Here is a 25186-nt window from a genome sequence, read left to right as displayed (position 1 = left end):
CTTATATATGTGAGAGCCGAAACTTTCTTTTTTCTACGCAAGAAGTGGCGAGATTTTTTAGCTTTTACGCTTTGAACAAAACCGTATTTTTGCGCGGACCAGTAAAGTTCCAAAACCACTTTACAAATAAAATTTAAGTTTAGATAAAATTATTTTTGCAAAAATTTAGATAAACACGGCCTTTAAAATTTAATTTTAAAAGAAAATATTGTTTAATAAAATTTTGTTAAACGATTTTTTTTTCAAATTTAGCAGATACATACAAGTACTTTTCACGGAGTGAAACATTATTTTTAAATGGGATTAATGTACGATTGGGTACTTCTACCCAAACTTGAGTTTGAAGCGCCCGTGTTCCAACGAATTAAAGCCACTTGATCGTAATATGACTGAATTGACACTTAATTAAGTTATATGTCGAGTGAACAACACCAATTGACTCGTCAAGCACGTTTACTGGCACTCCATCAATTGCCGATTTCTGCATTGCCGAAAGCTTTGATCTTGCAGATAGGACTTAAGAGTTTTTTCTAAATCGTGTGTATACTCCCTACCAACCAACTGAACAATACATTTTTTTAAGGTTCTTTAAAAAAACCCTGCTGTAGGCCTATATGTTTAGCATGTCCATACACTTTGCCATTCCACTTAGAAATATTTTTCGAAGCTCAAGAGTATAATTCCCACGTCCAAGCACGCAATATGGCTCCCGTGGTCTTCTGTTTAACTAAATCAGTCGCAATTGCGGTCGGTTCTTGGCCAGACAGTCGTGCTACAAGTAGCGCATCATAACTTTGTCTATGACCCCAACTTCCGAAGCCAAGTTCTATATTAGGGAAAGTAGGAAAGTTCTTCTCGCTAACTTTTTGTAGCGACGACCTTAAGCTTGATAATCATGTATGGGAAACAGTTAGGGAAGGAAGCTGCCACCCGACAATCCTCATTTTGCTTCACACCGTAGCTGCCCTTACACGTAACTTAAAACTAGAGCAAACAAAAACTAAACGCATTTAGGCGGAAAACTGTCCTGAGATAAGGCCAAGGCAGCTATGACAGATAATGTACCTTAGCAGAATAGTTGATGCTGCGTAATTATATTGGCAAGTCTATTTGCAGCAGCACGCGTTGCAAATTGTCGCGAAGATTTTATTTACACGACACCGATTCATTACATTTCATCTCGCGCCTAATGTGTTGCAAGAAGCTATTAAGAGGTCGCTAAACGCCCCCTAAATACATGCTCCTGGGAAATCAAAAGGGCACGCTCTGTCATTAACTTGAAACTGTATAACTAAGCCTGTAGAATCAGGAATACCAGTCGTGCAAAGGTCCTGCGCTTATTCTGCTGTTGCCTATAGCAACATCATTCATCGCACTTTCTAAGTCCTCTCTGCAAAAGTTGATTCGCATGCGATACAAGAAACCCTCAATGACACATCTAAATATCGTGTGCTTTTTCGAGCATGAAATAACACTGCATGCCACAAAAATAGCTCCGTCGCAGAAATGCTACATGGGTCGCCATTTTGCCACAAAACCTTCGCTGATCCTGAAATGCCATACTGTTTCAGTTCCTTTTCATTTTGAACGACAAGTGGATTTTAAATAAAGGAGACGCGCTTCATTAGTGTTCAAAGTGCTGTGTATAGTGCACTGGCGTAAATGTAACCTTTGTATATTTTTCTACTGTTTAGAAGTGCGTTTCTGACTTGACTTTAATGTCCGCAAAATTGTTCTTAAATATTACTGATGTAACTTCAAAATGCTTGCCTACTAATTAGGTAAACATTATTTAATTTATAGTTTCTGACTGTGCTTTATACTTTAATCTCAGACCGCCGGACCGCCACAATAAATTAATATAGACCCCTATTTAGAGTGTGGTAATTTTATATTTACAGTTCTTTCTCGAGCAGTGTTTCATTTTGAAAGCCCTTGTTTTATCCGCGAAAAATCAGCCAAGCCAGCCTAAGGTTATTGATATTTACCACTGATGTGTAAAAGATTTTCCACGGACAGTATCCGCTTTTGTTAGCAATCTTTAGAACATTAACCTGATTATAAGATAGTAAAATGAACAGTTTTCTCTGAATAACCATGACAGCAAGTTAAAACAACCGCCCCAAGCAAGAATCCAAACCACGCGTTTAAACGATCAAAATCAGCTGCATTACGTCACGTACTCCGTATCGCATCTTGAAACAACAAATGCATGTCAGAAGATAAGATCATAGCCAGCAATTATAACTTTCAACGTACATATTTTGCTTTTGCCTGGCATTTAGGGCAATAACCGCAGTCTACACACCGACGTAAACAATTAATCCATAGTGACGTAAACAAATGATCTTAATCTATAAGATTTTTACTACGAAGTTTTCATCTATGATTTGAACTGTAAACTAGATCTTTGGAAAAGCAAATATAAAAATGTATCGTAAAATAAAAACAGCAAATATACGTGTTCCAAAAGGTTCAAGTTATATGTTAGACACAAAATGGTAAAAAATTAGCAAATATATGTATTTGTTCGTAAAACAGTTATAAAATAAAATAGTACAAGCGAAAATACATTTTTAAGTAAATGTTGCAAAGTTCAATACTTAATTCAGTGTAAACCAGCTTTTATAAATGACTCGCATTTCTTAGACCACTTCTCCCAAAGTGTGTCAGTCGTTACAAAATTACTACTACCTTTTATCTTAAGCCAGTGTTGTCCAGAAATAACTGTACCGCCATAACGTAGTCGAGTCACTGGTAATGATCTTTAGCAAAAGACAGATCGACAAGACAAAATCGCTTGACTTACTGGTGAACCGTACCCTCTGTACTTTCCGTGTCGGCGCTGGCTCTGAGCTTACGGGAAAGTGTGCCGACGCGTTTCTGTGGCAAAAAGCGATGACTGACGATAGGTAAAGCGATTAATAGGCCATTTTCTGGCATTTGGTTGACGTGCTGTTATGAGTGACTTCAGAAAACTGTCGCTGCTTGTCTCTAAAAGAACATCCAAGGCATACCCATGTGATCTTTATCACTTTATAGGGCCCCGCCAATGTCTCAAGTACAACACTGTAGCCTACATTAAAAACGGGCAATGTCGATACCCAGGCAATGAATTTGTTTATCTAAACCGTAAAATATCGGTACATTTTCTGTTTAAACTTGGTGAGCAAGGTGTAATTGGTACCGTTAGTATTTTTTGCTAATAATTTAAATTTTTCTAACTCTGTTACCATTTTCCCACAGAAAGTAGCTTTTACTTGAATATATTTGAAATAAGGGGAAGTTTCTTTGATGTATAATCACAGTTTTGGAAGGGCTCCGATGTTATTCAGCTAAGTAACGTTTTGTGTTTTGAAAACAAAACCGCACCCCAAATGTAATCGGCAGATAATAGTTTCAATCAGCTTTTAACATACCAGACGAGGTAAACTTTTTGGAATTTTTCTTAAGACTTAATATTTAGTTGGCCGTGTTCGTGTTTTTAAATTTGTAGCAACATGTCGGTGCCTTTCGTTTGATTTTATTGAAGCACTTTTAGGGAAATGGGCAGAATATAAATCACGCCTCAGTTTAAACAGTATTTGTTATGGGAATTCTGTTTCGAGTTGACAGTTTTCAGCAGAGTTAAACGCTTGTACCAAACAGTTTAGGGAATGTGACAAGGCATTACTAAACTGCACTAGGAGGATCTATTGCCTGTTAAAACGGATTGACAGGTCGGCCTGTATAAGTAGCTGATCAAAGTTGTCTATTAGCAGTAGTTTTGAAATCATGACGTAACGTAAGAGGGCTGGGCGTATACACGCCATTTAAGAGATCGCTCGCTTAGCCGGTGTTCCAATTGCGAACGAGGCGTGGCCATTAAAGCGAAATCAGCCTTGAAATATTTCGCTTTCGATTCGACTAGATGGGCGTGCGTCGGTCTATGGTTGACAGCTTGAACGTCAAGGCTGCCGCATCAGTTAAATTGTTTTGTAGCGCAACAGGATGCTTTGGAGTTCCGGACCCGCGACACTGTAGGGATTCGGACCCTTACTCGCCCCGAGACCCACGCGCGACCCCTGCTTTTGCGGAAACGCTTCGTACAATTAGTGTTATGGCGCTCCCTCCGTTCCTTGATTGGCGGAGTTACACAAAGAAAAACTGCACGAGTAATTTGCTGTTATCGATCAACCTGGTAACGGCTGAGGTGCGTCGTATGGCGAATTAAAAATAACTCCCCGATTAGTGGTGGTCTTCGCTGGCGCCGCGGAAAATGGAATTAAATGTATTGTTCTACCAGTAGACGCTAGACAACAGTGGGATTTTGGGCGGGCGGAAGATGATGTTAGAGTTAAAAATGGCGGACGATGATGTTAGAGTTAAAAATGGATCAACCACTGTTCGATTGACAGATGTATTCAATGAATTGTTCATTTTACAATCGTTACTGTTTTCTCGAATGGTTCGGTCTATTTTGTCACTTGCCCTTTGCCGCCACACAGCGAGCAACTCAGGCCGATTATTCTTCCACTTATTATATGGTTCGGTGTAGAAGCATGTCTCTTTACATGTTGCAATAGTCTCACAATGTGGCTTAATGGAGTCTCACATTGGGTTCAATGCCGAAGAGTGATATGGTACAGTGGGGTCTGATGGGACACATTTAGCACAAAATACTTTAACATCCTGATTTTTAAACAATTAACAGTTTTTTAACAATTAACAACGGTCTATATGGGAGTCGTGAAGATATATTGACAAAACATAGACAGAACATTGACGAAGCGTGGACAAAACAAGAAACACGTTTGGTATTTTTGTGGACGGTCTCTATTTACACGCTGGGACTTATAACCTACCATTTGAACTTGTATACCAGATTAGGAGTCAACTACACGCATGTGACAGTTACAATGTGACTATTACATTCATTAAATCTAGTCAGCAAAATACCAAATATGTACAACTTGTCAACCTATATGTCTTCTTCCATGTAATACGTGATACTTCTTATACGTTTTACAAAAAATATCTTTAGTAGTCAACATGTAAAATCATTTCTTTGTCGGTTGTCTTTTATTCAATCATCCAAAATCAATAAAGACCACTAAGCAGTTATATCTATCTTGATATCTACGGTTTTCCAAACTGTGGGAACCGTGCAGGGAACCTGGAAGTGCTCTTCCGATTTTTTCCGGGAATCTCGGCACATTGAAACATGTCGACAATCAGAGATTCCCCACCAGAAACACATTCATCAAATCTGGTTGATAGAGGACCACTAGGTTGGAGACATGATCACTATGTGTCTTGACAAAAGACACACACAGCACGGTCACAATAGTAACATCATTAAACCGCGTTACGTGGTGTGAAAAGCCTAATACATTGAATGTAACTTGCATCATTTTCATGTAGTCGAAAAACGATAACTGTTATAATAATAACAAAAGCGTTCTGCTTCATAGCCACCTCCTGTCAGCTTACGAGTAACAGTGATATGTCAAACAAAGAATATTTATAGAATTACATTTATTCGTATCATCACGACTCGAAAATATAGCGTTGTTAATTGTAAAAACAGGATTCGGATACATATAGGATATTGTGTTCAAATGGCATCTATTATACTAGACACTACTATTGAATAATTAAAGTAAATAATATATACATCTTAATCATAATAAGAAATATCATCAAGCATTGTTTAGAAAACCACTGCGATCCATTAAATGTAGGATTTTATCAAGATAAAGCATGTTTTCCCATCGAGAGCCTTGTCCTTCTAGTTTCATATCAGCCGTGTCGTCAAGAGATAAGATGTACGTATCCCCAACCACTATGTCGCGCCAGAGAGCAAATTCCATCGACGCCTTCAAGTCGAAATATGCACCTTGTTGGTTTGGGTTTATCTCCAAATCCACAACACAGTTGCGAATTGTGTATTTATACACGTTGCCACTATCTGTGAAGTTGAACAAAAAGCTCATGGGTTGTTTATCGTCGCAGAATTCCGCCTTAAAACGTAAAGGATACTCCATCATTACGCCAACTTCCGACCGGATTTCACGAAATATGTATCTTTCGCTATTACGGGGACTTATCCTTTTTATACCGCGTTCGGATTCTGTAGCACATGACAAATAGTAGTTTCTGCCAACACCGCTTACAGTAGACGTTGCCCTTGCTTTTAACGCTTCTTGGTAGATTAGAGTTGCGCTTTCAAGTTCGATAGAATTACTTGGATTTGCGTCTAAAGCCATTTTGGAAAGCTCTAATGCCCACTGTAATTCGTTAATTAAGTGAGAGCCCGTGCTCTGTAAGTTTTCCTTTGACAAATCTAAACTCTTTCTTGCCTCTTCAAGCATGGTGGCAGTTGAAATAATAGATGTTAGTCTCTCAGCGCGTTGTTTTTTGGTAAGTGGATTTAAGTTGGCTGGATCAGCGTCAAACCAACCGAGATGACCATTATACACACCACGAATAGACCAATCCAAGGAACCGTAATACTGGAACAAATATGGATGCTTCTCCAAACTTGGTGGCAGGCGAACTTTCTCAACTATTTCATCAGGTTCATAAAAGAGGTTCATGTAGCGAAAGGTTTGGTCGTAAACGAATTTAACAGCGTCCCTATAACTAGTCAGGATATTAAATACGTCCTCCTTTCCAAGCACAGGTAATGTATGCGAAGGAACCATATAGTCTGCGCCCAAGTTCCTCGTAATGTCCAGGCTTTCATACCAGTGTTTCACATTCCGATACGGTGCGCCTCGAATCGTATACAGATTTGGGAAAGCTTGATAGATATTATCACCAGGAAACACTGCTCGTTTGCTCGGAATCCAGACGGTCGTTTGATCTTCCGTTTCACCAGGTGTGTGAATCAAATCAAAAGTTATTCCTGCGGATTACAAAAGATTTATTTTCTGCTATAAAAACATAATTGAAATATTCTTTTTAGTTAAACATCATATGATCAACATTACCTTCTAACATTAGGTACTTGTAAACTATGTGATTAAAGCTTGTCTAAGTTCACGAAAACGAACATTTTTAAGCCACGACAAGGTTAACTAGTGTAAGTTTACAATTCATAACATATTAACCTTTTTCTTTAAAAAAAACACCAGCAAAGAATATATTCAAAAAACGAAGAGTGGGGAAACAGCAGAATAAAACACAAAAAAGGGGAAACAGCAAAATAAAACACAATATGTACATTATACATACCCGCAACGGTAAACGTTGCTCTTTCATTGTAAGTATGCGTGACTTTTAGAGGTTCCAGTACCAACTTCGAACTTGGTTTGTAATCAATATTAACACTGCCGTTTGCGTTTTCCTGCTCAGAGAGAATTCCACCAAATTGTCGCGTCGACCTTAGCGTACGTATTGGTTGTGTAAATTCTAAAATGCAAGTAGAGAAAGTGTAAACTGAATTGCCCCTTTTTATCTCCACATGATGGAATATAAATCGTTGGTAATTGTTTAAAACTTGATCAAGATATGTAGATACTATATGCGCTATATGTTCTCACAGTACTAATATATATATATTAAAAGAAACCACATTGCGAAATTGTCTCACCGTTTTCTGCAACCAGCCTTGCTGTTGAACTATGCGGGTAGACGTTTACCGACCAACCGTTGTTTTTTGCATCCTCCAGTAACGGAATATTCCCTTGAAAATGGTCTTTAAAAATAAAGTTTGCATTAATATATTTCAATGCCTGTTTCAACGCCACGGTTTAAAGCCTTTACAATTTATACCTGAATGGAAATGCGTCACGACTATTCCCATAAGAGGCTTGCTTGTAATTTTTCGAAATTCTTTATAAACAAAAGTGGCCCACTCCGAGGACTCCAATGTATCGATGATCAAGATACCAGTAGTTCCTGCGTTAGAACATTATTCACATAAATCTGTATGGCAATACTCATGGGTAGGGTGTAGTAGAGCGGGGTAGACAAGTAACAGCGGTCTATATAGGAGTCGTGAAGATGCTGTTTTATAATTGCTACAGTTATTAATCCCCTTAATTGTGTTATGCGATATCTATGCTTCAGTGTATTCCAAAACCACCATGCGTTACAAAACCGGCATTATTCCAAGTTCAATGTAGCTGTTTTCAGTTAGTACAGCATTTATGGAGCATGGTTAATCCAGTTTAATCGCAGGGATTTAGTGTTGTATACCTATATGTTTGTTATTCACAGTGACAGTCTATTTAGTATATGTACTGGCGCGAATTCTTGATTCCATTTGAATAAATTGAATCCGTGATCGTGACCGAGGTTGGTAACCTCAGAAATTTTGGGTTTAGTCTATTAGTAATTTTTGTAATTGCAATTGGTTATTTGAATACGTACTATTGTCGCTTTTTACCTGAACTATAAATAAACTGTATATACACATAACTTAGGAGTGATAATACAGACTAAATTGCTGTTCCGTGGCGTATAAAGTAGTATAGTAGGATGGGAGAAGATGGGGCACCTTTTTATTCTATTTTCTCGTACGTTTTGGTAGTAAACAAAGAACATTCAAAGAATTATAAAACCTTGTTTAAAACACGGTCAGGATATTTATATATTTTGTGCTAAAAGTGTCCCATCTTCCCCCACAGTACTATATATTTGATATCTTACCTTCAACCATTATCATATTTGAAAGACTGTATCCATTTGCGCAGTAAATTCCATCTCCAACGTTAATAATTTTTGCTGCTTTAACCAGTTCTGTGCGGTTATCCAAGTTCTGGTTAGCTTCTGTCACAGTTGGGCTTTGATTTGTACCCTGTGCTCCAACAGCAGTATTTGTACTGGCAAGTAACAGAATAACTGAAAAGCTGAGTAACTCCATCGCGGTTTGGTCAGCCTGTAGTGTACTTTTAGAATTCTAAAACCAAAATGATGCTGTTGTCTTAACAACTTATGCGTATGAAACACATTACTGAATATACGAGATTTATACTGGCAAGAACAGCCTATAAATTTTTGCTGAGCAGACAAAATGCATTAAAACCTGAATATTAAAAGGTTCTGCTTTAAGACTCGCAGTAATAAAGTTATTACCTGATGTTAAAGTGTTTACACCGGACGAGATAAAAGGAGTAATTTCTTTAATAGTTTAATTAGATCTAACATGCTTGATCTCCGCGTGACCGCGAAACGACAACAGTTATAACGCGGGTGTTTCGTATCATACGCTTAGTACAGTGGTTCCTAGACTTTATGTACTCGCGTACCACTTTTTGGTTCATACAGCGTTCTCGTGCCACCTAAACTACTGCAGGCTCGTGGACAACTAATTTTAGAAAGCGAAATTGGAAACCGCATGCATACGTATTTTTTGGCGGGAATTCGCAACACAAACTTGGAACTGCCTTTGTCAAAGTTGCATGTGAAATAAATATAATTTGGCAATTAAACAGGGTAACAGGCTAGAGTAAAAAAAAACTAAATATGTTTCAGAAGTAGCACTGCTGTATATTTATGATGTTTTCTTAGCCAAGCAGCATGGTTATTACGAAATAGTAGGGATTCACACGTGGATTAATTGTATCATTATATAGCGATTGTTCGACCTGGCAATTAATTGATTACGACATAATAGCAATTCACACGTTGAACATTTGCGTCATAACAGCGATTGCCCCCTTGATTATTTAACCTGCAGGTGCTTGAAAATAAGCAGAAAATAAATCCTAAGCAAGCAAAATGTGCCACTGACGCCTATGTACATATACAGTACTTGTATAACTAAAATAATTTTGTTTGTATTGGTGTAGTGACTAACAATTAGTTATTTTGTTTCAACCAAATAACATCCATAAAAGTTTGCTTGTGGTAGACTGGAAAAAGAAGATTCATGATTTTATTTCCTTTTATTGTTCATTTGGTAGCGAATGATAAATATTTACAGAATTATATATAACCGTATCATCACGACTTAAAATTGCGCTGTTAATTGTAAAAAACAAGATAAGGAAACATGGGATATTATGTGCTAACAGTATCTATCATACTCGACACTACTTTTGAATAATTAAAGTAAATAATATATACATCTTAATCATATTATGATGTTACCAAGCATTGTTTAGAAAACCACTGCGATCCATTAAATGTAGGATTTTATAAAGATAAATCACGTTTTTCCACCGAGGGCCTTGTCCTTCTAATTTCATGTTAACTTGGGCGCCAAGAGAGAAGATGTATGTGTCCCCAACCACTATGTCGCGCCAGAGAGCAAATTCCATCGTCGCCTTCAAGTCGAAATATGCACCTTGTTGGTTTGGGTTTATTTCCAAATCCACAACACAGTTTCGAATTGTGTATTTATACACGTTGCCACTATCTGTGAAGTTGAACAAAAAGCTCATGGGTTGTTTATCGTCGCAGAATTCCGCCTTAAAACGTAAAGGATATTCCATCATTACGCCAACTTCCGACCGGATTTCACGGAATATGTATCTTAATGTATTACTGGGACTTATCCTTTTTATACCACGTTCGGATTCTGTAGCACATGACAAATAGTAGTTTCTGCCAACAGCGCTTAAAGTAGACGAGGCCCTTGCTTTTAACGCTTCTTGGTAGATTAGAGTTGCGCTTTCAAGTTCGATAGAATTACTTGGATTTGTGTCTAAAACCATTTTAGAAAGTTCTAATGCCCACTGTAGTTCGTTATTTATGTGAGAGCCCGTGCTCTGTAAGTTTTCCTTTGACAAATCTAAACTCTTTCTTGCCTCTTCAAGCATGGTGGCAATTGAAATAATAGATGTTAGTCTCTCAGCGCGTTGTTTTTTGGTAAGTGGATTTAAGTTGGCTGGATCGGCGTCAAACCAACCAAGATGACCATTATACACACTACGAACAGACCAATCCAAGGAACCGTAGAACTCGAGCAAATACGGATGCTTCTCCAAACTTTGTGGCAGGCGAACTTTCTCAACTATTTCATCAGGTTCATAAAAGAGGTTCATGTAGCGAAAGGTTTGGTCGTAAACGAATTTAACAGCGTCCCTATAACTAGTCAGGATATTAAATACGTCCTCCTTTCCAAGCACAGGTAATGTATGCGAAGGAACCATATAGTCTGCGCCCAAGTTCCTCGTAATGTCCAGGCTTTCATACCAGTGTTTCACATTCCGATACGGCGAGCCTCGAATCGCATACAGATTTGGGAAAGCTTGATAGATATTATCACCCGGAAACACTGCTCGTTTGCTCGGAATCCAGACGGTCGTTTGATCTTCCGTTTCACCAGGTGTGTTAATCAAATCAAAGGTTATTCCTGCGGATTACAAAAGATTTATTTTCTGCTATAAAAACATAATTGAAACATCCTTTTATTAAATATTATCTGATCAATATTATCTTCTTACACTACTTATATACTACGTGATTAAAGTTTGTCCAAATTTACGAAACATACATTTTTAAGCTACACGACAAGCTTAGTGTAAGTTTACAATTCATAACATACTAACATTTTTCTCTATCTCTTTGAAAACGATATCAAAGAATAGCCTACATTAAAAAAGAGAAACAGCTAAATAAAACACAACATACCCGCAACGGTAAACGTTGCTCTTCCATCGTAAGTATGCGTGACTTTGAGAGGTTCCAGTACCAACTTCGAACTTGGTTTGTAATCTATACCAATACCGTCGTTTGTCTTTTCCTGGTCAGAGAGAATTCCACCAAATTGTCGCGCCGACCTTAGCCCACGTATTGGCAGTGTAAATTCTAAAATGCCAGTAGAGAAAGTGTAAACTAAGTTGCCCTTTTTGACAAATATTCAGACCACCTTAGAAGTAACGGAACAAGTATAGGAATGGGATTTTAAAACGCAAACAAAAATATGAATTTTCTGTAAACAAAAATACGGATGTATAAAATAGGTTAAACATAAGGAAAAGAGATATGTATAGTAGGATAGGAAAATTAGAACACTCTTTCTTGTCACTTCCCGTCCCATTTTCTGTTAAAAAAGAACATTCCATGTATTACTATTTTCAAGACTCCCATACAGTTAACTGTTTAAAACCCGATCACGATATTTAGATACTATGCGCTAAAGGTGACCCGACTCAACCCACAGTATTCTATATGTTAAAAGAAACTGTCTTACCGTTTTCTGCAACCAGCCTTGCTGTTGAACTGTGCGCGTAGACGTTTACCGACCAACCGTTGTTTTTTGCATCTTCCAGTAACGGATTATTTCCTTGAAAATGGTCTTCAAAAATAAAGTTCCTATTAATATATTTCAATGCCTGTTTCAACGGTTTGAAACCTTTACCTGAATGTAAATGCGTCACGATTATTCCCATAAGAGGCTTGCTTGTAATTTTTCGAAATTCTTTATAAACAAAAGTGGCCCAATCCGAGGACTCTAATGTGTCGATGATCAAGATACCAGTAGTTCCTGCGTTAGAACATTATTCACACAAATCTGTGTCACAAAACTCATGGGTAGGATATCGTAAAGGGTGGGTGTATAGACGGGACACCTTTAGCAAATAATATACCCGAATGTCGTGATAAAGTTTTAAACAATTAACAGCGGTCTGTGGAAGTCGTATAGGGATGCGGTTTTATAATTCTTTGAATGTTCGTGTTTACTACCAAATGAGACGAGAGAATAGAATGAACAGGTGTCCTATTTTTCCCCACTCTACTTTATATTTGACATCTTACCTTCAACCATTATCATATTTGAAAGACTGTATCCAAATGCGCAGTAAATTCCATCTCCAACGTTAATAATTCTTGCTGGTTTGAACAATTGTGTGTGGTTGTCCAAGTACTGGTTAGCTTCTACCACGGTTAAGTTTCTTTCGTTTGTCCACTGTGCTCTAACAACAGTATTTGTACCGGCAAGTAACAAAATAACTGAAAAGCTAAGTAACCCCATCTCGGTTTCCCTAGCACCTGTTAAAATGCGTATGACATATACAGTTATCTAGCAAATTGATACGTATATAGAAGTGTGGGGTAAGATGGGATACCGGTAGTATCTATATCCCATATTTCCAAAAGTTTTTTTAACAACTAACCACGACCCTATTTAATAACAAAAACAAGGCATATTAACTGAACTACATAACTGTATCTTTACGGCCAAATTGGTTGTTGGTTGTTAAAACGCGATTTGGAAATACGCCATATTAAGCTAATAGTAACCTCCTTACACAACAGTACCATGTTTTCTTTAATGTTTGTTGCCTGCAGTTTTAAAATTCTATTCTTAAACTTTTGTTCTCTTGGGATACTTATGCGTATGATACGGATTATTGGACACCACCGATAATTTATACCCACCGGACCAGCCTATAATTTTTTGCTGATCAGACAAAATGTATTAAAACCTGAACATTAAAGCGCTCTGCTTTAAGACTGGCAGTAATAAAGTTATAACCTGATGTTAAAATTGTTTACACCGGACGAGATAAAAGGAGTAATCTCTTTTTTGGTTTTATTAAATCGAATGTACCAGGTTTCGTAATATTGCAGAGTTGCGATTATTGAATGATAAAGTATAATGACCTCTGAACAACCTCTTGTCCAGAGGTTAAATGCTTGGGGCTCGACGTTTTGCTATACCATTGGTGGTTGTATGATAGCAATATTTCGCAAGGGTTCAAGCCCCTGCTCTATAACTACTCACAATTCTACTAATAATGTAAAACAGAGTCCGTATATAAACATGTTTATATACAGACTCTGATGTAAAACACTTTTAATTAGACTGAAACGCAGCGGAGGGTGCGTCTCTGCTGCATTTCTGCAGCCGTTTACGTAACGCAACACACGCAAAAACAATAGTTACCCCGAGAAAGAATAAAAAAAACAAACAAATTAAATGGAAGCACATGAAACAGACGCAAAACGTCCATATAACCAACGAATTGGATCACATACACAATGTAAAAAGAACATCAAACAAAATGGAACCCAAATGTCTTTCTACTGTAATCAGATGATTGAATAAAATCGTTCTAACGGCGTGCCAAAAAGATTCGTTATATTTTGGATATATCATATTTATCATATTTAGGTAAGAATTGAACTTTGTTTACATACGTGACTTTTAAAACGAACCCCGAAACACTAAACTTATGTCATGGTTCGGTGCGCCAATACATCACAACAGTGGCAAATGTCTAAATAAAAAGGTTACAGTTACGTTTGCGTGTTTTGTTGTGCTGATAGATGAAATTACGTGTTTCGTTGACCAAGGTGATCCTAGAATACAGATATTATAGCGGCCATTTTCGATACCTTTTACTGGTGCCACCAACCTAAAATTTGGACACTGTACTTTCTAGATCCCAGCGGTACCGATTCAAAAATTTATCAAATCAAAAATTTAAAATTCAAAAAATATTAATTATGAATATTAATATTCGCCATAAAAACATATTTATAGAAATTTCGCACGAACCAGCTTCGAATATGTTATAGCGCTGAGTAATACCTAAAGTATAAACAATTTTTTTCTTCAAACAAATGCGGTTGGGGTAATTGGTAAGTTAACACAGACACAGCCTGTACCTTAAACTGACTTAAACCTATTATACCTATCAGCTGTAATGTGTGACTGCTAAACGTTCCGCTAAAAAGCATTCTATAATCAAGCCATGTTTTCAGTTTAACGATTTGCAGGAGCACGTTTTCAAAATCAGACTTCAAATTGATTGCTAGTCAGTTTAAAAGAACTGGTGAGGTCTTAATTTGTTCACATGGCAGCCAGCCAGCAAACAAGTTTGGTGCAGGGCAGCATGGGCGTGATGAGACAGGATATAAACAAAGACGATCAACCCCAATTTAGCTTCTCGTCGAAAGGTGCGCAGAAATTGTCCGTGTTTGCATGTTGGTCAGTTCAGTTTGCGCTTGATGGTTTTCAGAATACATTTCTTTCTCCAGTTTTAGAAAATGGAATAACATTAGAATATATTCATTATGTTTAATTCTTTCCTTTGAGCCTTAATATTCATTAGAAAAATGCTTTAGAAATCTCACTTCAAAATTGCATGTACTAAACTAAAACAATGTTCTACATGCATGTTCACTCATTTGAGTCTTGTTCCACTTTTCCTGCTTTGCGTCGAAAAATTGGTGTATTGAGACCACATTCACATGTTGTTGTGTTATCTTCATTTTAACATCTGTGATTAAAATTTGATTGTTTATTTTTGATATAACTGCAATTTTAATGTTTGAGGTGGCAGGTGCTGGTGTATTGTTTCGTAATGCTTTACACTGTGAAATATACTATGTTTCAGCCTTTTTATAACTAAATGATCAAAAAGGCAAAATAACTGATATTGTTTCCTGGTAGAGACGTCTAATTAATTGTTATCTAGAGTGCAGCCTTAAATAAACCAATGTGATCCAATTCATGGGCGTCACATTTTTAATTTTTTATTAAAATTGGGGCCTAATATATTAACTTGGTTAAAAAAGACATTGGGACCTAATTCATTAACTTGGTAAATGCAGTATACTTTGGTATAGTTTGGTTTTGTGTATTAGGAAGATAAAAAAAGGGTTTAGGCCAATACAGGGGTTCTAAAATATAAGATCAACTTGTCAACCCTGTTTTAAAGTCTGGGGTGACATTTCACGTCAGGCACCCCTCACATTACACCTATGATCCTAGTATTCACTATACACTGCTGCAATTTTACAGAACATTTTGATACTTTTTACTAGTGCCAAAAATTGTCAATGAGTTTTTATAGATTCTAACACGGCTCTGTAAAATACATATTCTCTGTTTTACTGGTACTAGGTAGTTCATATAGTGGTTGGGGAAATCGGCGTAGAAACGACATGAGTAACATGACAGCCCAGTGGCGACAGCTATACTTAAGTCGGGCAAAACTTAAAGCAGTAAGCAGGACTTCGGCGCTCATAGCTGGTTTTGCAATGGTAAGTGTATGTATGTATATGCCTTAAAATTTATCTAAAAACAAATGGCTTGTAAATTGTATCCTTATTGTTTTATAACAATTTTAAGCTGTTGGATTAAATAAACATAAAGCAATGACTATCCACAAATATGTAGTTTTAATACAGTAACTTCAAAAAGCTTAGCTACAATACTTTTTTAAGCATCTTTAGTAAGCTTTCCTGAATTTAGAAACTGATTATATTTTATAAATATCACAATTTTATGGGTAGTTTTGTAAAATATTTAATATTTATTTCTGTTTACATTTATATTAGTAATAAATCATTAGTGGTGAAAGATCATTTGTTGTCTAAATTGTCAGCTATACAGAAATACACACCCACAAAGTTGCATACATGGTAGCTCGTAAGCCGGTCTGAGGTGTATAAATCAGGACATCCATGTTATTACTGTTGTTTTCCACCCACCCAAGAGTAAAACAAGTTTTCTTTATTCATAAATCAATCTCAGGTTGCAATGGTTGAAGTCCAATTAGATAGATCAGCAACATATGATCCAGTACTTTTGATAATGTTTTCTACTGTAACAACATGTTTAGTGGCAGTCCATCTATTTGCATTGATGATCTCAACATGTATGTTGCCAAATATTGAAGCCGTATCAAACATTCACAATGTGAAAGCTGTAAGTATAGAACTCAATATGGATAAGGTAAACGAAACAGTACGGCACACCAGGGGACCTGGGATGTAAGTCGGAGTGACAAATTACCCTTAACAACCAAAAGTATAATTGTAACCATTCATTGACCTATGTTTTTCGTTGGCTATTGCACATTTCTAGTTGCGCTTATACATTTCAGCTTTAAACTTGTTATTTGAGTAATTCCTATAGCTATATATATTCTTTCCAAGTTTGTTTACAAAAAAAAAGTGAAGAAATAAATAGGCTTCTAAATTGATAATTGCACCAGGGTCTGAAGTCCGTTTTTAATTTAATGATAGTTAGTGTTGTATCCATGCTATGTTTTCGCAGATAGAGCAGTCCCCACACAAACGTATGAGGACATACATTGAGGTTGCATGGATTTTATCCACAGGTGTGATTATGTATATCACATATAATATTTATGTAGAATGTATTTTATAACTCTCTATTGCACCACCACTTTTAAAAATATTTACTACACAACCATAAAATAAATCTTGTATTTCTCCCTCTCTTATTTTTTGAGAAAACATATATTGAAATTTGAAATTTTTAATCAGTTTTTGTTGGTTTATTACATGTATGTTGTACTACTATTTGCGTTTAGTACCTTACTGTAATCATTATTTATTACAGATAATTGCCATATTCTTTGTGTAAATAGTCATATACCAAGCAAATAGTAGTACAGTACTAGTAAATTAGGAATATTTATGTAGATGCCTATGTAAACATGATATTATTAACCTTATTATTATTTCACTCCTATTTGTTTGCATTTTTCCACATTTATATTGGTTTTTATGTTATATTAATTAAAAAATATTATCCACTTGTGCCCATCTCACAAGTGCCTATTTCACACTGTTATTTTTTTCTTTCTTTTAGGTCTTGGCCTTGTTCTGTTTATGATTGAAATTGCGTTACTTATTTGGTTAAAGTTCATTACATTAAGACCTGTTAATGAAGTTAATCAGCCTACTGTTGGCAATACCACTACAACTGTTTCACCATGTATGTATGCTCTTAATATCTGCTGTAGAAGTAGTGTATTATAAAAGCTTTGATGGTGTAGGCTAGTGAGTATTTCTTAATAGAATGGTTCAAATTAGAATAGAAATGTCATACGTATAGGTTGGTTTAATCAATATAACTGCGTAAACATAAATGATGTGAAAATTGATTGTACCAATCTGCAATTTGCTACATGCCCGATTTGAGAATGTAATATCCGAATGTAATATCATATAGAGTATTTAATATGCATTTTTAAATAATGTAAACATGTCTCAATCTGTGAGTACTGCGGCAATTATTTAAACAATAATGTGGAAATTACTGCAGCAATGCATTAACTGAAATTAATGCAAATATACCATTTAAAAAAGTTAAATTTCGTAGACTGGATTTAGTGTGTATAAAATTCGTGTATAAAATTAAAAAAAAATAGTGTTTAAAAATATTCAACAAAAATTTGTCTCAACAGTATTAAGTTCTGATGCTCCAGCTTGGGTAGCTACAGCTGTTTTAATACCAGTTGTGATATTGTTTGCTGGTTTTGCTGTACATTTCTACAGAACCTTAGCCCAACACCGTTACACGATAATGGAGGATGCATTTAATGAGATTGAGACCATGGCAAATAATGGCGGTAATTTGAATGCGAATAGATTAATTCACAGATGTAAATATGGCTTGTTATGCTGTGTATAACTCTTTTCTAATGGTAGCCTATAGCTTTGTTTGTATAGTAGCATTATTTGGATATCCTTATTTAATATTGTCTATTAGGACTTGTGTTTCCACTAATTTGAATGTAAACAAATGGACTTACATATGCAAATTATGCCTATTGTTTAGACTGAATAAGGTTTGATGCTACTAGCATAATTTTGTTTGTATTGTAGCCTAAATAGGCTAGAGAGTTGATATTGTCTTTTACAACTGATGTTTCCACAGATGAACTATCTCAGTTGCAGCCTGGGTACCATCAACCAATTGGTCGTCTTTATTCAGGGGTATCTGCACACAGTCAGTTAGCTCGTAATTCAGCAGACCAGTTGCGTGAGACACATCGTCACAGTGGTTCAAGTTTGAGCGGTCATTTTTCTGTCGACCAAGTTTGAAATGCTCAAAATTTTAACCTAGTTACTACCTTGTCTGAGTGCAATATTGCAAATACCATACTCTGCAATACACAGTAATGGAGGTCATGGTTGGAGATCTGCAGTCAGTGCCTCTTTGTTCCTTGTACTTCAGTCCTCTCCTACTTCCCAATCATAGTCTATTTTTGTGTGGAAGTATTTACCATTTTTTGACCAAATTTCTCTCTTTTCCATTACCAGTATTTCAATCTAAAGTAAGCTTAAAAACCTCTCTAATTTTTTATGGTGTAGTTCAACCAAATAATTGTTTACCTTTAACTGAAATAGAGTTTGGTGTATTAACAATAAATAGAATATTTGGTCATGGAAGCAGTCACCCATGTTACCACAGTTAGTGTTACTAAAGTGTTTTTTCATTTTAGCTTTTTCTTCGTAATTTTGCACTCTTCAATAATCTACTTTGTCATAGATTTTAATTTTGTTTTAATTGCGCGTTCTGCTACTGTTTATAAAGTTTGTTATGTTGGCATACACAAAAACTGCAGTACTTGTTAATGTTAACGAAATGACCGATGATCTGTGCTGTCTTAACTTGCAATAACAAAAATGTTTTGAAACTTGAGTTTTATCGTTTTCAGTGTTTTATGATAAAAAAATATTATGTAAGGAATAAAGTACTGTCAAGTAAGATGGATATCGTTAGTGCATGATATCTCATATTTGTCAATTGTGATTTTGACAAGTACCACAGATGATTATACAGGTCTATAAATATCCAATATTTACTACCAAATGGGACAATGAATGAAAATATAAATGGACAATCTTACTGGATACCTTTTGCACACAGAAGACTGGATACCTTTTGCACACAAAATTTTGATCGTGTTTTAAACAATTAACAATAGTCTATGGAAGTCATGAAAATACATTTTTATAATTCCTTGATTGTTATTTGTATATTTCAGAGTGGGAAAAAAAAAGTGTCCTATCTTCCCCTCCCCTAGTGTATAAAAATTTTAAATGCATTTATTATTTGCAGGAATTTTTATATCTTGTCATAATTTTAACACCAGGTATATTTTTAAATAATCATATTTCATAATTTAAGCAGTATCAATCAATGTAGGCGCACTGTTATTTTCTATGGCATTTGAGTTATTTCTATTTTGTTAACATAGCAATCAATAGAGTTACGCTAGCAAATGAATAAAAGTACTATAAATATATTTAAATGCATTATGTAGAATTAAGGGAAAATGAATTGAATTCAATTTTAGCTTAGTTAAGCCTACTTGTTGTAACAAAAAATCGAACAGACTGAAAGGTGTATTTTTGGCAGTGACATAAACTGTATGCCGTCACAGTGTTCTAAAACAGTTGTAAATCTATCTAGATGTCGTCTGAAATGAAAGTATCTTCAGAATTGGCAACAACGGCTTCTGGGTCTACCAGTTGGATCTGAAAAGAAAGTTTAATATGAAAAAGGTAAAATTATTATCTAAAATGTAACAATTTTCTTTCATAAGTAGCAATTATGAAACGCACATTAAAACAGATATCTAAACTAAAGATGTTTATATTATATAAATCTTCATTGGCTTAAAAGCATTAACGCATACAGAAAAAGTTATTCATAAACACTTTATACTTTTGGAATTGGGTAAACTGTAGGTTGAGGTGTGCCATCTCTTCCAAAGTCAGTCATACATCCACACTTGGGTATATCATCAACCCAAACACCTTCATAAACCTTGAAAGTAAAAAAATATTTGAACCATTCTTGGTAAAAAATACAACAAAACTTCCAAAAACCCTAAACTATTTCCTTATAAACGAAATATATTTTATCTCTTAAGTCACAATAACAAAGATCGGAAAAGGTTACTAGAGCGGAAAGATGCAATAACTGAAACAGTTGTATATACATTGAATTCGACTTCCCATTTGTAAAACAAATTGTATTCTATATGGGTAAGGAGTAAGGTTCTTTGGTGAGAAACCTGAGATTTGGACAAAACTTGGCCTATTTCCTTTTCAAACCATAGTATAAAATACAAATGATAATATACCTGGCCACTATTGAGGTAGAAAAATTTGCCGTGCCCATTTTTTTTCCCTCCTTTCCATTCGCCTTCGTAACGATTATCATTTGCTGTGAAAATATCAATTACGTACTATTTTAGTTTTTTTACGTACTATTTTTACTACCAATTTTAATTGTTCAAATTGAAGGTGTTATTTAAATTAATAGGAATAACAAAGGTGTTCTGTTTCACACGCCTTGTGCTTGCTTACGAATTACCATGTATGTGAGTCAATGTGACTTTGAGGGTGAATATTTTTTCGTGTCTATAACAATTTAGACAACGCAGTAATGATCACTAGATTGGAGTAATTGGCGTTAAGTGTCTTGCCCAAGGACACATATGCCAACAATGGCAGCAGCACCTAAAACCAGTAAACTCTGGGTTGGAGGAGGGCCTACTGAACCACGTCACCGAAAAAAAGTTAAGAGCCCACCAACCTTGTCTTAGCATTCCTCTTCCGCAGCATTTGTCTTCATCCCATTCCCCTTCATACACTGAACCATCAGCAAAATACATCCTACCCCAGCCACACCTATTGTCTGCATACCATTCCCCTTCATAATACTCGGTATCGCAATAAAAGAAAGTTCCATATCCCTGGAAGAAGAATAATTTGGTTTAAACTTGTAAGTTTAATACTGTCATACAACATTTTCTTTTAGATAGGTTTTGGAAAAAGAAAAAAATTGGAAATAGTGAGATACTTTATTATGAAATCGCCATGCTAAGTATGTACATTATCAAGCCACATTACAAAATTCTACTTAACTTTATAAAGATTTGGTTCATTTTTAAATTAATCAGCATGCTTATTATGGCATGCATAACCAAAGTTTGTAAACAAAATCGGGCGCGCACCTGTCATACACTGCAGATTGGCATACCATTACAATAAACTCACATGTTTCATGCCATTTTTCCACCCCCCTGAATATTGTTTCTTAAAAGTATCCGATCCTTTATCTGGAAAACTCAAAGTTCCAAATCCGTTTTGTTTGCCAAATTTCCAGTCGCCATCATAAATTCCACCGCTGGATTTCCAAACTTTGGTACCTTTGCCTGGAATTTTCAAACATGCCAAGTTAGGAATTAGTTCGGTGAATGCAGTAATAGGACAAGTGTGATATTAGTTATATCACATGCGTTCTATATCGGGAAATAGGCTATAGTTAGGAGAAAAAGTAGCATTTGGAGTTTAAAGAATAATTTTTTCTCCTGTATGGCTGACAAGTTGGAGAACTCAATAGTGACCACTGGGTTGGAGCAATTACCATTTAGTGTTTTGCACACGGACACCTAGTTCCGCCATTGTAGTAGCAGTAAAGTGGAGAACTGTATTGTTGTGGTTTTAGACATGCATTATTTATGGAGAAAATTAAAATCCTTTGTAAAAATGATGAAATTACAAACACGAGAAATGATAATAAAAAGAACATACCGTGTTTTTTGTTGTTTAACCATTCTCCAGTGAATTCGTCACCGTTAACAGAGAAAACTGTATTATGAAGACCCTTTTTCTGTGCTTTATAGTCCCATGAATGCCAGAGCGGCTCTGTTACTCGCGGTTGTTTTACATGCGGCATTCTTATGTCACTAAACTAAATTTGTAAAAAAGCAGAACTATTTTTTTGTCAAAAAGCGTTTACAGTCTGCTTGTTGGTTTCTATGGAAACAGACCAGCCTTGCACTTTATCGCCACCACGAGGTCACTTTTCATTCTTACTTTCTTCGCGGCACACAAAATAAAAATTGCGAATATTTGTAAAGTATATATTAAAAAAATAATTTAAGTTATTCGACATCATATATTTGTGTACAGGTGCTTTATTATTCTGATGTTTGACCAATCCGCGTGAGAATAAGATAGATTAATCCCCTAACCTGAGACATGCAAAATTGGCGGGAATATTTCTAACTTTTGTACAAGACTGTATTGCATTACTAGTCAATCATTCTTTATTAAATTGTAGTTATTATGCAGCAAATTTTATCGTGATTGGCTTGTACTGATTCAAGCTGTAATCATGGCTTCATTTTCTGTGAAAACTCACACTCCTACGGTTGTCAACATTGGAAAATTCCTTTTCTGTCATCCTAACTCCTTGCAAGATGGAAACGCCGTGGAAATCATTGGAGAAGAAGCCTGCGGAAAATCTACGGTACTTCAGCATTTAATGATCGATTGCATTCTTCCTAAATCCTACGGTGGTTGCGAAGCTGCAGTATTGTATTTCGATCTTGACGGCCATTTGGACCTACTGAGAATCATGGCTATTATGGAACAAAAAACAGAAGCAGATGAAAGTGTCATAAAGCTATGGTTAAAGCGGCTTTTCGTTGTCCGTTGCGATTCTACCGAACAGGTAGTGATCACCTTGCACTCAATCGAACCATTAATAGCCAACAGTAAGGTGCAGTTCGGAATGATTATACTCGACAGTCTTACCGCATTTCACTGGATAGATTGCCAAGATGGAGGCACCAGCCATTATTTTAAAGAAGTAAAAATGAGAAAAGTTATAGCCGCGTTGAAAATGATCAAAGAAAGATATAAGATATGCGTGTTGGCATCGTCGCAACAATTGATAAACGTGACGGATAAAAATACTGACACATCGGGTAAAGTATGTTTGCACAAACCAGTTCTACCTGCACAGTGGTCAGAATTGGTAAACTATAGGTTTGTGCTGAAATGTAATAGCTTGGCGGACGCCGCACCGAAAAAAATCACGATACATAGCGTTTCACCATCACACTACGAAAAGGGTTTCGTTGTGGACGAAAGAGGATTATCGGAAATTTAATCTACGTATTACTGCAACTGTTCCCTGCTGTTGACGTGATTAGGTCGTTCATTAGCCAACTTGCATTACATTTACCAGTGTTGAAACATGTTTGCGAAAATGCAATTGTCAATATGGTATTAACATATTATGTTACAATATGGCATGTTCGCCTTTAACTTTATACTTGTTTAGCGTGCCTCGTGTAATTTATAAGCGAATGTCTTTGACTTTGAATTTAACAGTGCTGGAGCAGGAAATTATTTTTAATTTAGTGTGACCTGCTCTTTCCAATGCAGCCGTTTTTTGTTCTTAGTATAACGTAATCCCGACGATTGAAAAGGGATTAGCGTCTCATGCACATTAACATTAAACATATTGATTTGGCATGGTAGGGTCGGCCTATAGTTTCGATAGAGTACAAAGCGCTCTGTTATATTCCGAGCTGTACTACTAACATGATAGAACGAATAGCCTTTGATATGTGATAAGAATTTAAATTGCTGTTGAGAAATTTGTGTTAAGGTTAGTTTTAACTTTTTGTACCAGCTTAATGGAGAACGGTAAGTTAAGTGGCAGATTATTGGCTATATTAGATCTTAAAATATAAAAAAAAACTTAGGTACTGAGACCAATATGCCATAATTATAAAATTTCAAACTAAAAAACAAACGCCCCGTATATTTGATGTGGGACCACTCGCGGACAAATTTTATGCAGACTGTGGTAAATAAATTCCAAGGCTACGGAACACGCAAGTAGGTAATACATAGGTATGTTGTTAATTTGATTCGGTATTTAAATCATATTGCAAGATTTATCATGGATATATTCGTAACAGACGATATAATGTGTGAAATAGTTTACTTTGTAGTTACAGATGATCTGAGATCGCAAACGGTCGGACGTTTAATGTTCAAACTATTGTTTTGTAGTTAGAACCTTGGAAGTTGCTTTTTGTTTTGTTTGTTCGTTGGTGTCTTATATTAGCATTGAATATTTCGGAAAGGAAGATTTACTGGCATCCTACTCTCGTATTTCATATTAAGGTTGCCGTAAGTCTTTTTAAAATTAAAAAGATTAGCGAAAAGTTTTATCTTACACAAACTTTTTTAATCTAAATACCGTGAAATTTTGGCGATTTTGAGGTAAAATTTGGGAAAGAAAAACAAGTATGTTTACAAGTTTTTAAAACATCTAGTACACAAATTTTAAACTTTACAATCTGGTATAGGAATATTCTTGTTTACCAAAAACATGTTTTAACTAAGTAAAGAATAAATTTTGAAGTTTTATATTTAAACTATTATCGCATTTCAATTGTTGTTTATTTAGACAAGAATGATCACTGATTTTTGCAAGAGTAGGAGATAAGGTTTTGTAATTATGTTTATGTCTAGTAATGAGCATCTGTGTCTCAGAGAAACCAAGAATTCAATCACGTCAAAATCCACAGTTCATTATGTTCCCCAGCCAGTGTACAACAAAACACATTATATCCAGAACCGGTTGTTTATTAGTGGATTTTCTAATGACACTACACACAAAGATATTATGGATACATTTAGGCCATATGGACAAGTAATT

The 25186-nt window shown here is 35.8% G+C and overlaps 5 protein-coding genes across 6 annotated transcripts; 2 read left to right on the top strand and 3 right to left on the bottom strand.

The window, feature by feature from the left end:
• Window positions 1-5142: 5142 nt before the first annotated feature.
• Window positions 5143-8772, bottom strand: LOC149727104 (uncharacterized). The gene is made up of 5 exons (XM_089889799.1): window positions 8638-8772; window positions 7759-7884; window positions 7577-7681; window positions 7219-7395; window positions 5143-6889 (listed from the first exon to the last, which is right to left on the bottom strand). Exons 1-5 carry the CDS (start codon window positions 8651-8653, stop codon window positions 5682-5684), a joined length of 1632 nt encoding a protein of 543 aa, XP_089745925.1. The 5' UTR covers window positions 8654-8772; the 3' UTR covers window positions 5143-5681.
• Window positions 8773-9860: 1088 nt separating this feature from the next.
• LOC149727103 (uncharacterized) lies at window positions 9861-12921 on the bottom strand. Of its 2 annotated transcripts, XM_089889796.1 has the most exons (5): window positions 12694-12921; window positions 12296-12421; window positions 12128-12232; window positions 11566-11742; window positions 9861-11287 (listed from the first exon to the last, which is right to left on the bottom strand). In XM_089889796.1, the coding sequence occupies exons 1-5, from the start codon at window positions 12908-12910 to the stop codon at window positions 10077-10079; spliced, it is 1836 nt and encodes a 611-aa protein (XP_089745922.1). In that variant the 5' UTR covers window positions 12911-12921; the 3' UTR covers window positions 9861-10076. The 2 variants fall into 2 exon arrangements, with proteins under 2 accessions (XP_089745922.1, XP_089745921.1); XM_089889795.1 differs by having other exon boundaries at window positions 12128-12421.
• A 1241-nt stretch (window positions 12922-14162) lies between these two features.
• On the top strand, window positions 14163-19416 carry LOC149727102 (calcium release-activated calcium channel protein 1-like). The gene is made up of 7 exons (XM_089889805.1): window positions 14163-14841; window positions 15791-15930; window positions 16424-16597; window positions 16949-17012; window positions 17510-17635; window positions 18108-18272; window positions 18581-19416. The coding sequence occupies exons 1-7, from the start codon at window positions 14739-14741 to the stop codon at window positions 18745-18747; spliced, it is 939 nt and encodes a 312-aa protein (XP_089745931.1). The 5' UTR covers window positions 14163-14738; the 3' UTR covers window positions 18748-19416.
• LOC149727101 (MORN repeat-containing protein 3-like) lies at window positions 19150-22506 on the bottom strand. The gene is made up of 6 exons (XM_089889807.1): window positions 22255-22506; window positions 21718-21875; window positions 21254-21413; window positions 20799-20881; window positions 20378-20479; window positions 19150-20187 (listed from the first exon to the last, which is right to left on the bottom strand). The coding sequence occupies exons 1-6, from the start codon at window positions 22397-22399 to the stop codon at window positions 20119-20121; spliced, it is 717 nt and encodes a 238-aa protein (XP_089745933.1). The 5' UTR covers window positions 22400-22506; the 3' UTR covers window positions 19150-20118.
• A 129-nt stretch (window positions 22507-22635) lies between these two features.
• Window positions 22636-24192, top strand: LOC149727100 (DNA repair protein XRCC2-like). Its single transcript, XM_089889806.1, has one exon. The coding sequence runs from the start codon at window positions 22841-22843 to the stop codon at window positions 23618-23620; it is 780 nt and encodes a 259-aa protein (XP_089745932.1). The 5' UTR covers window positions 22636-22840; the 3' UTR covers window positions 23621-24192.
• Window positions 24193-25186: the final 994 nt, after the last annotated feature.

This window comes from Ciona robusta, chromosome 12, assembly GCF_009617815.1.
Source record: "Ciona robusta chromosome 12, ASM961781v2".
Lineage (NCBI taxonomy): Eukaryota > Metazoa > Chordata > Ascidiacea > Phlebobranchia > Cionidae > Ciona > Ciona robusta.
The sequence above is the reverse complement of the archived record's forward strand: the minus strand, read 5'-3'. Positions and strand labels throughout refer to the sequence as shown.